We start from the raw sequence: 12088 nt of genomic DNA, 5'->3' as shown, positions 1-12088 counted from the left end.
AATTCTCTTAAGCATGTGAGGAAGATATTAATTTTGTCTGTGAATTATCCTCTCTATATCCAATTTGTTATTACATCATTTTAGTTTTGTTTTGTAAGTAGCTCCTAGATCCATAGCTTAATATTATTCTTACCGACTTTTTTTTTTTTTTTCCAAATCCAAACTACTGGCTTTTCACTTGCTTTATCCCCATAATTTCCCAGTACTTTTCATTGAATTTTACCTGTCTTCAGTCTATAGCCAGAATGATGTTTTTCAAACAGGTGTCTCATTATTTCACCTGTATGACCACCTCTTTAAATCCTCTTAATAGTGCCCTCTAAACCCTGGGAGATCTGTCACCACCTGACTCTCCAGCCTCACTGGGTACCATGTTCATCTATTAAAACCACACCAAATTCCTTTGCTCCTTTCTCCTCAGGCATTCCTTGAGCTAGCTTTCCTCAGTATTTACTCTCTCCTCCTATTCCTTCAAAAATCAGTTTTCACTTGTGTCTTTCGTAGGGAAGCCTGATCTGACTCCCTTTAGAAGTCAATGCCCCTATTGTAGTCTTCACTTTGTAACATTATTCCACTTGCAATTTGAAATCTATTCCTGAGATTATTCTCACAGTATCTGTCTCCCCAGTACATTGTTCACAAAACAGGCTTGTGTTTGCGTTTTGCATTTATCTTTTCTGATATTTTTATCACTAAAACTTAGTAATGGTGTCTGCTTTATAGCAGGAATTCAGTGTATATTTTTGAATAGATGAATGTTTATAGACTTCTGGTATTTCTTTATGCTCGCATATATATATATATATATATCATTACACATGAATATACATCACATTATGCTCACATGTGATCTGTGTATATAGGTATCTACCTTTACACATACCCCCATATATGAATGTAAACAAAATCGTGATAAAAAATATTACTTTTTGTTATATCAGAATGATTTATTTTTACTAAATGATTTCATTATTTTTTTCTATAGTAGTATTTAAATGGCCCCATATTGTTGCCCTATAAGAATGTGACAAGATGCATTAAATCAGTGCCCTCTTAGTTTACTGTTAGAGATGGTAATTGGTTAATATCTTTGTATATTAAGGGGAACCTGGGTGGCTCAGTGGGTTGGGTCTCTGCTTTTGGCTCAGGTCATGATCTCAGGGTCCTGGGATGGAACCCTGCATCGGGCTCTCTGCTCAGCAGGGAGCCTGCTTCCCTGTCTCTCTCTACCTGCCTCTCTGCCTACTTATGATCTCTCTCTGCCAAATAAAAAAATAAAATCTTTTAAAAAATTATAAAAAATATTTTTGCATATTAAGCTTTATTTATAACTGTAATTATTTCCAGAGGAAAATAAGGTGGTAGAGGAGAATGATGTGATACTAGTATTTTCATCAGAAGAATAATTATCATTTGCCAAAAAATGTGTTAAGATCTACTTATGTATTATATTGTTTATTTTACTGTCACTCTGTAAGATGATTATTATGCTCCCCATTGTACAGGAGCATAGTCGTAGACTCAGAGAATGAAGTCAGTTACGGAGATTATATAACAAGCAAGTGGAAGACCAACAGCTTGAGCCCTAGACTATATGATTACACTAGACTTGATAATAATAAACTGTACTCATTTATTTTGTTATTATTTTTTACTTTTGTGCAGTGAGTTGTTTACAAAGTACTTGTATGCACATTTCATTTTTATAATTCCACCATCTAAATATAATCTGTTAACATTCGTATATGTATTTCTTTCCAGTATTTTTCATGTACTGGAATGTAATCTTTATATTTGGCCTAAACTGTGATCAGATTGTGTAGATCATTTTATTTTTTTGAGTTTTTATTTAAAAGTTTTTTTAAGTTCATACTTAAATTCCAGTTACATACAGTGTAGTCTTAGTTCCAGTTGTACAATATAGTGATTCAACAGTTCCATACAACACCTGGTGCTCATCACAAGTGTGCTTCTTAATCCCCATCACCTATTTAACCAGCCCCCCATCACCCTCTTCCCCTCTGCCCTCTATAGTTAGGAATCTGTTTCTTGGTCTGCTTCCTTCTCTTTTTATTTTTCCTTTGCTTTTTGTTAGTATCCATTGAGTAATGAATGGATAAAGATGTGATATACACACACACATGCAAACACACACACTAGCATATAACTCAGCCATTTTAAAAAAGGAATGAAAACTTGCAATTTACATCAACGTGGATAGAGGTAGAGAGTACTAGGCCAGGCAAAATAAGAAAAAGACAAAATACCATATGATTTCACTTATGTGGAATTTTATGAACTATACTTATTTAGACTTCTTGATTTTATTGTCACATGCCCTCCAAAGAGTTTTATTAACCTATACTACTATACATCGCTATCTGTGCCATCACTATTATTGCTTTGATTATTATTGTTACTAAGGAAAAATATTTTGGCATTTAAAAATATAGGAATTCATTTTTAATACCTTATCTTTTTGAATCCAAGTAAGGCTCAATGCATTTGTATTTATCTGTGCATTGTCTGATTTTACCTTTTATCACTTTTATTGGTATACTATTTTTTTTTTTACAACGCTGAGAAAAGGAGGTTTTATTATCTTAACTTGACCATAAATTATAATGATTATTTATAAAAGTTATATAAATGCAACCTGATTATCTTTAAAGTCTCAAAGAGCCAAATACAAATAAAGCACAGAAAATTAAATGAATTAAAAAAAGTTCTGAAATAATTCTTCCACACATTATATGTAATCACCGGAAGAATCATTGCAATAATTACCCAAAGTAATACTAAAAGTAACAAAAGAGATGTTTGGTCATAAATGTAAATTCAAATGTACAATATATCTACAATAATAGATCAAAGTGTATCTGCAGTTTCTAGCAGTAATAAACATGTTAGTTGGCAATACTGTATTCTTCAATGACATAAGCAAGCAGATCAAGGATAAAATGTTGGATAGTCTTATCAACCAGGCCATCTTTCAGGACAGTTTTTCAGGGTAGTGTTCTACACATGTAACTGAGCTGTTTGTCATTATTCTAGAGCCAGTAATTTATTTGCACAGTCTGCACATCAAAATAAAACAAATAATTATACATCAGGATTGGCAGGAATACCAAGTATTATTTCACAACTGCCACTACGTGTTTCTTCTTCTCTGACACAATTGCCACAGATCGAGGCTTGCTATGTTTGAGACGATTCACCTCCTTTCGTCGGCGAGCTTCCTTCATGATCCGCTGTTCCTGGATCTGGCTGTAGATAGATTTTGGTAGATGTCGGTGACGAGCAATGCGTTTTATATGAGGATGATGTTGAAATTTCTCCTTCAACTTCTGGTTATAATCTTTGGCTGCTTTTTCTCGTGATGTAAGCACACCCAATTTTTCAGAAGCATTAGCTTTCCACAGACGAATGTTCATTTCATCAGATCCACACATAATATATTTGCTGTCAGAAGTCCATTTTACACAGATAACATGTTGCATTCTCTTTGTGTGATAGACTTCCCTGCATCTACTTTTGTCCACAGGAAAGATACGAATAGATTTATCAAAACTAGCAGACACAAACTCTTTCCCAGTGGGAGAATAATCCACATCAAGCACCGCAGACACGTGATCCATATGTACCATTACAGGAGTGTCCAGGGCACGCATATCAAACGTATACAAGTTGTAATCTTCATTTGCTGCAGTAAAAACGAAAGCTTCCATAGGGTTCCAACAAATTGTATTTGTTCTCATATCTAAGATGACCTTTTTCAGAGGAGTAGCTTGCCTCATATCATATAGTACTATATTCCTGTCAGAAGCACAACTTCCCAAGAGAAATGTCTCAATTGGGTTAAATTTAACACTACTTATACTGTCGAATCCTCAGGTCATTGAACAGATAGGACTTGTTCTTTGTTCATCCCAAATGTCTACTTGCTGTCCACATGTGGCAAAAACAGCTTCTTTCCAGTGATGATCAATTCCTGTATACACTGTCTTTCCTAATATTGTATGTAATGGTTCTTCCTCTTCTCCGTAGCCCGGTCCATCCATTTTCCATTGCTTCACAGTTTTGTCATCGCCAACAGTAAAAAAAGAAGTCCCACAAAAGCGAGTACATATTCCTCGTACAAAGCCTTCATGGGCTTGTATTGTACGGATACATTTCCGTTTAGTCAAGTTCCAAATTCTAACCTCTCCATCACATGCCCCAGAAAGGACAGTAGCCAGGCTCTTTGGATGCTTTGCCAAGCAATTGACTCCATCTCGGTGACCATCCAGAGAAGCAAGGAATGGTTTTGCAAATACCCGTTCCAGTTTGGTAGCATTTAAAGCTCTTACGTATTCTCGTGGAACCTCAAAAGGATGTAAGGTAGGATCATAGTTTCTTGGAACTCTTTGTAGGTCCAGTTTGGTTTCGCGTACATAGTTGTCCGGGTTCCGGCTCAGCATCTTCACCTTCATTTTGGCTGCTAGTTGCCCCCGAGCCCTCCAAGCCTTGCCTCCGCGTTCGGATTACCCTTATTGGTATACTTTTTTAATATAATTGATTCATCAGAGCTCTTTCTATATTAAGGACATTAATTATGTACTTCATATATTGCAGATATTTTCCCATTTTGTCATTTAATTTTTAATTTTGTTTATGGGATATGTATGTGCATTTGTGTGTGTACTTTCAGTGATAGTCATTTTAACTCTTTTGTATAGCCAGATAATTCATAGCCATCATCTTTTACAATATTCAAGATTTGACTTTTGAAAACATCTTAATGGTGGATAAAGGTTAAATAATTCTTGAAAGAAATATGCTTAGAAATATAAATTATAAATATGGTTGGTTATATAAGTGAATGTAGATGGAATCTATTTTAGCCGTGTCTTTCTGAATAAAAATGTCTTAGAGATAGGAATAGCAAAGGGTTTTAGAAATAGAATGAATGTACACATGAGACAAATTGGGAGCAAAATGATAAGAAAGTTACCCAGAACCAGACTTTATAAAAATATACAGCTCTATTATAAATTTTAAAATATGTTAAAAGCTTCTGCTGGAAGATGGTTTTTTAAAAAGAGTATATATATTATTGGTGTAAACAGGCTTAGCATGATTAAAAGTTCATAAAAATTGATGAAAGAATATCTAAGAGATCTGAGTATGAATAGAGGTTTTATTAATTATGGTACCACAGTTTTATTTATGGAAATCCAATGACTATTGCTATAATATACAAAAAAAAATGAAAACTTTAAAAAATAAAATAAAAAAAAAATCAGTGAACTAGAAGAGAATTATAAAATAAGTCAGAAATAACTTTCATTCCATGAAGCCGAAAGGATTTTCCAAATTTCCTACATTTTCTCCCGTAAGTATCAGCATCTTCTTGAACAAGGTTTTCTGTTCAATATAGAACTTTTAGTTCCTCACTTGATTATATCCTCAACCAATCCATTATTCTTTTGTTAGCTGTAACTTCCCTGAAAACTCCAAGCATGGATCCACCCCATAATTTATGCTTTTCACTCCTTCATCCAGATTAGTAATAGCACTTGGGAAAATTGCATGTAACTTAAATAACTCCATAAAATGAGACGTGAAATGATTATTTCAAACAAATTCATCATTCAAGATGCCACTGAGCAGAAATAATAGCAGAAAGTTTACAATCTTCTAGAGGTTTTTCTCACTCTGTGCATTTTCTAAGATCTCCAGGTTTAGACATTCCCATAGTGGGTCAGTTCTCTTCAACCTAAGAGCTGTTTATTTTGTTTTGTTTGTTCGCTTGCTTGCTGGTTTTGTTTTGTTCTTAAGAAATGATGGTCACTGTCAAAATTTTCTTTCTGGTTTTACATATATAACCATCTTTCTCGACATCAACCAGATAGGAACAAGAAACGTGGTCTTGAGTAGACTCCAGTCTTTTGGCTGAGTTCCTCATTTCCTTGTATCAGACCCAGGCAGTATTTTTCTTTATATCCCTAAAAATAAAACATTTTTTAGTTTTCCCAAAGTATTAAAAAAATACCTCTTTATAATCTGAACGATCTTCTAGTTTGGAGCCAACTTTGCTCTCAGGCCAATTCCTTGTCCTTTGCTTTTTCTCCTGGTGTAAAAGAGGCTGAATTCTTGGGTTGCATTTGCCAGACAAGGTGTGTCATCTGGCATCTGATTTGGTTCAACCACTGAATGTCATTGATAATACTGACTTTCACTGATAATGGGATAACACAGGAATGATGAAGGGGAATTTCAAAGCTATCTCTTTTTCTCCCTCTGGGCCAGCATCTCTAGCAGTGACTGTGTCTCCTCACAGGTTCCAACTTTCCTTGGGGAGACCACCTAAAATTTCATCTTACACAGGTGACCCTTCCCCTGGGCTCTGGTCATACCACCTTCCTTTTTTGTCCCAGCAGATTGGAAGTAGTAGTGGCTTCCTGCTCTTGCTAATCTTGTGTTGCCCCCCAGCCCCCATTTAGAGTCATATCTATTCCTAAAAGACACCAAGTTTTTTCTTGACATAGTTCCTTTGTCCTTTCTAATGCCCATGATGTAGAATTCCTTTTTTTTTTTTTTCTTTTAACATTTTGAATGGAGAGCTGCTTTTCCTTTAGTTCTCATCCCAAGTATCATGTCCTTGCTAAGTTGTACCAGGCTTCTGGTATTCTGTGTCACATGGAATCCTTTCATTCTTTGTGTCACAGTCTGTATAACGTATATGATTATTGTTTAACTTGCATATTGACTTTCTTCTCCAACTAGATTATAACTCCATTATGAATGAAACCTTGTCTGTCTTGATTATCTGTCTTTAACACCTAGAATGGCACATAGTAAACTTATAATACATATTTCTTGAATGGGTCAAAAGAACAAATGAATGAGTAAAATCTGATTATGGACATTAGGAAGCCCATTTTATTTCATTCTTTTGCAAGCCAATGTCATAATTACTATTACTATCCAATTTAACAATTGAGGACCCTGACATTTATAGAGATTAAGTAGCTTGTCATGAGTTATTTCAAAAGTCATAAGATTAAGTAACTTATTAAAAAGCTAATAAATGGTGGATTCTGTATTAAAGGACAGGTTTTTGTGATTTCTTAATCCACACTCTTCACCAGAATTAATTTTTTTAGAAAAATTATCTAAAATAAAGATATTGACAAGTCCATGTAAGAGAATTTTTCTTTCTTTCCCCATATTTAGTGTCTTAACTATCCACTTATTCCATAATGAGTACAATTACTAGTTTTGAGAAGCCAGAGATGGAGTTGATTTAAAATGTGAAAATTCAGAATTTAGGCCTAGACATATTAGATATGAGATCTGAATGGTGATATCAAGTAACCTGTTGGAGCTTGGGACTTCAGATATGAATCTGGGAATGATCAAATTCTCCCTAATGCTTTAAGACTCAGAGCTGTATGAGATGATCCAGAGACCAGCCAGGGAGAGAATGTGGGCTCAGAACACTCAACTGAAACTTCAGCGTTTAGTGGCTGAAGTGAGAAGGGGGAGTGAAAGGGAACGAGAAGGAACAGCCAGCAAAGTAAAATGGAAAATAATGGAGGTGTAGATTCATGGACATGAATAGGAAAGAGTGATTCAAGAAAATAGATTTTGATGAAGGCAAGATAAGATAAGAGCAGAGCATAAAACAACACTTTAGATGTACTGGAGTAGGTCTACTGAAGGGATGAGGTTGAGTGAGAATTGGGATAAGGTAATAGAAAAAGTGATCCGAGACCACTGCATTGGGAGGTTCTATTAAACATTAAGGCTGCAGCTCTGTTTTCATCACTGGGATCATCAGTTTCTGGCACATAGTGCCTACCCAGCAAATGCTGATTTCACACAACATGACTGAATTGAATATTGAATTTAAATTTGATTTGAGGAATTATAGCAGAGTGAGCAGTTGAATGTACATACTAATTTGCTCTTAGGTGAATGAACAATGAAAAAAGTCCATTTGTGGATTTGCCTTTTAACATTTGGTTCCATCAGATTGGCAAATGTGTATGCCATAGCCCAGCAAACATAGCATTCAGTAAAGAGAAGGCATGGACAGCGTTCTTGTTTCAGACATTTAAGGAAGAAGGAAGGGCATTGCATCTAAAAGAAACAGTAGGTTAAAAGGAGATATCTGAGAATACGTATGATATATCTCAAAATGTCAGCATCCAACAGTCTCTAACCTACTCCCAGTCTTACGCTTGATCTACTATGTGTTTCGCTATAAGAGGAATGTAGATATTCAACTTTTCTAAACCAACTTTGCATAATTCACTAAATATGCCTTTGGTTGAAAAAAAAAAAAAAAAGAAATGCCTGTAATTGAAAAGCCACCCACTTTTCTCTGGCATAATAAAATATATGGACTTTCTGAAAATTACCTTCCTCAAAGGAATCTTTTACTTCTCTGGAAAGAAAGAGGTTTCATTCTGCTAGCTGAAGAATTGTGATCATTAGGTAAGTTGGGCACGATTATAATGTAATCTTACTTTTACATAAGAGAAAACTGAAAAGCTTAATTGCTGGGCAAATTAACAAAGCTTAGATGAGTATCAAAGGTCCTGATTTTAGGTGTTTTATCCTTCCAGATACCATGACTCATATAGGGCTTAGTGGTTTCAATAACAATCCTTATCAAAGGGTATTTGAAAAGAGCAAATCAGTGTAGTGGTTAGATAGATGGCAAAGCAGTCATATGTAAATAGTTTCCTGGGTCTTTACCTGGGAAGTTTACTTCTTTTTTGAAAACTAATGCATGCTATGGGAGGCTAATTAGTGTTCCTTAAGAGTTCTCCAAGAGGAGTCATATTGGAGTTGATGTGAATTGGCAGAAAGCAGCATAAATTGATTTGATCACTAAAAGGCCTTGCATTTGAGGCTTCTTTTCAAGTGGAAAATGGCTCCCCAATGAAAACATATATCATAGGAGAATGAGAGGAAGAGAAGATAAAGAAAATTGAATGTTCGTCACTGATCAATTATTTAGAATCAATTATGGTTTGCTAGGGAAAGCATGCTGTGCCAAAGCCAAACCAAACTCAAGTAAGCATGAGAATTAATTACTTTCATGCTTGCATAAGGCTAGAGGAAGGAGGAGGTGGTATCTTTTGGCAGAAATGTACTGCTCTCTAGGAGCAGAAAATGATTATGACACAAGAGACCTTACTCTAGAGTACATGGCATTTTGTTATTTAAGGAAGATATTCTGAATTTACTTTATGAGCGAGGTATGTAAATATATGTAATTTCTTCTGAAAATAATGTATTAGAGTTCTTCAAAGAAACGGAACCAATAGGATAGATATGTGTGTGTATACATACACAAATATCTGTGTAAAATATATATTGTTATATATATATCAATATGCACATCCACAATCATAGAGAGAGGGAGGGGGATTTATTTTAAGGAATTGGCTTATGCAATTGAGTTGTGGGCTCTGTCACATCTGATATCCACAGGGCAAGCAGGTGGGCTTGAAATTTTGGCTAAAGTTGGTGTTGCAGTCATGAATCCAAAGACTGGAAACTGAGGCAGAATTTCTCTGTTGTAAGTTGCTGAGCAGAATTCCTTCTTCTGTCTGGACCTCTATCTTTTCTTAAGGCCTTCAACTGATTGGATAAAACCCACCCACAGTATGAAGGGTTATCTGCTTTATTCAGAGTGTATGATTTAAATGTTAGTCACATCTAAAAAATACCTTCACAGCAGCATGTAGACTAGTGTTTGGTCTAATTAGGCATCATAGACTAGCCATATTGACACAAAAAAATTAACCATCATAGTTACTATACCTATCACCCAGCTCTATGCTATTGATAATAATCTCTCATATTTTGATAACTGTTTTTATGCACTGCCATGGTCAAACATTTCATATTCTCATAATGGAATTGCAGGTTAAGCAAGGCAGCAAATTTGACTCCAGTGACATAACTGAGAAAATAGAATCATTAAAAATACATAATTTTTTAAAATTTTATTCTTATCAAAGTGACATGTACTTATAAATAAAAATTTAAAGATCTTAAAGAATTAAATAATAGGTTTGTTTAGAAAAAGTTAAGTTTCCTGTTTTCCCTTCATTTCATACTCATCAGAGGCAGTCACTTCGACCTTCACTTCAGTTAATTCTTTGGTGTCTCTCCAGATCTCCGAATAACATGTTCATATTATTACATCTTGGCTTTTCAATGTGAGACATTATCTCTTGACTTTCACTAGGGGAACTGAGGACTTAACTCTTTTACCATACCTACACAGCACATATGCACACTGCCTGGCCCCCCGATCCTACCAATTATTCAGTGAATTTTTATGATCATGACCAAGTGAACCTATTTACATTAGCTATGTATTATACTATGAGTGCTTTTTTCTCCATATACAACTTTTTGTTTTCCCAAAAGTTAATTTTCTTTCTCTTTAATTTCTTCTTTTTGAAAAACTTATAGTTCTTAAACTGTAGGTTGAAGTCCATATCCAACATCATGAAAATTTTTCTTAACAGCCAATAAAAGAAAAAATGAAAAACTATGTAAGAATATATATTCTTAGAATTAAAATTAGGCATTATTTGATGTGGGTGGGAGCGTCATCTTTATCATTAAGTTAGAATATGATATTAATTTGAAATTGTAAGCAACTTACATTTAGCTTGAAATATTTTCACCTACAGAAATAGGTAAATTGCAATAAAGCAATTTTAATGGTATGATGGATACCATTTTATGTAAAACGAGTAAAATCATATAAGAAATGAAATAGATATACTTTTCTCGTATAATCTTTATATCTAGAGAGACGGGGTAGATAAAATTAGTTCCTGCCGAAAAATATGAAGTACCTGTCTCATCGAGAATGATTCAAAAGTCTTTTCCTCATATCTTAAAAAGGGGTGGGGCAGTGATTCATACTAGTACAGTAGGATGTGTGTGCTATGTGTATGTACATATTTGCTTTTTTTCTTGATGTAAATTCTTCTGCCTGTGGAATCACTCTTACTCACAGTTATCATATATAAGGGAATTAAAAATCCCCTCAGTATCTAAAAAGTCTCCCCCAGTGAGGCAGGATTTCCCTTTCACTGACATCGAGTGGAATCCTTTTGAGCTGAGAAAGATTGAAGAGTCTCTCTCATTTTTAGAATGGGTTGGTTAACTAATAATGCTAGAAAGGGGCTATTATACCAGTTATTTGAAACATTTAAAATCTGGCCTAATGCAAGCGATTATGTTTGGAGTTAATGAAGCACTGATTCCCCTAACATAGTTGAGTAAAGGAAAGAAAGATCTTTTGCCAATAAAAATCTCATCAGGTGATGGCCTTGACAGAACATCCCACTATTCCTGTCAGCCAGAGCTGTCATAAACAAACCACTGATGAGACAATGACAATAATTAACACTGTGTTAATGGGATATGGAGCCTCACAGTTATTTTTTCAGCTACAGTGAACTGAATGAATGCCAAGCAGGGCACATGGCTTAACATCATAACATGTTTCTTTTTTATTTACTGTGGTGATGTTGGCTCTCTCGTGTTTCAGATATGCTTTCTTGGGCTCATGGGAGGGTAGCTGAGGAAACTGGATCCTGGAAACTCAACAACTGTGTTCACATTACCCTTAAAGGTTGAGAGTGAAGAAAGTGGCTTAATCTGGACTTTGTTTACATAAGACTGTGGCATTTTGGCCCTGCACAATGGAAGATACTTTGATTCTGACTATAACTCAAGGGAAGAACACTCTTCTAAAAATCAGAAGTTTGAACCAAAAGATAAAATAATCAGAGGCAGTGGATTTTATTAGAAATGTTGTTCCTGGCAGAATCAGGTTACTAAGGTCGTGAGAAGTGCTGGCTCCTGCTGCTATAAGCAGTCATATTTGGTTCTAATTTTCGAAGTTGGAGGACATCACGGTTAGAACAGGGCAGCACAAGGAATTGGAAAATAGTCAAGGATAGCTTGACAAATCGTTCCCTGAAAAATCTCTCTTCACTATAAATTTCTAGACTAACCTGCTTACAGTTTACTGTATTTTCAAGTGTATATCTAAGAGTAC

The 12088-nt window shown here is 35.0% G+C and overlaps 2 protein-coding genes across 2 annotated transcripts in view; one reads left to right on the top strand and one right to left on the bottom strand.

Moving 5' to 3' along the window:
• The window catches only part of DGKB (diacylglycerol kinase beta), a 723782-nt gene that overhangs the window by 477260 nt on the left and 234434 nt on the right, over positions 1–12088 (top strand). The window lies entirely within an intron of this gene.
• LOC125081148 (DDB1- and CUL4-associated factor 13-like) lies at positions 2563–4522 on the bottom strand. Its single transcript, XM_047695653.1, has one exon. It carries the CDS (start codon positions 4470–4472, stop codon positions 3891–3893), a length of 582 nt encoding a protein of 193 aa, XP_047551609.1. The 5' UTR covers positions 4473–4522; the 3' UTR covers positions 2563–3890.

The sequence above is a fragment of the Lutra lutra genome, chromosome 11 (assembly GCF_902655055.1).
Source record: "Lutra lutra chromosome 11, mLutLut1.2, whole genome shotgun sequence".
Lineage (NCBI taxonomy): Eukaryota > Metazoa > Chordata > Mammalia > Carnivora > Mustelidae > Lutra > Lutra lutra.
The sequence above is the reverse complement of the archived record's forward strand: the minus strand, read 5'-3'. Positions and strand labels throughout refer to the sequence as shown.

Bases quoted from the DNA above. Each gene is read 5' to 3' on its own strand.
- LOC125081148 (XM_047695653.1), bottom strand. From the start codon at position 4,472: ATGAAGGTGAAGATGCTGAGCCGGAACCCGGACAACTATGTACGCGAA.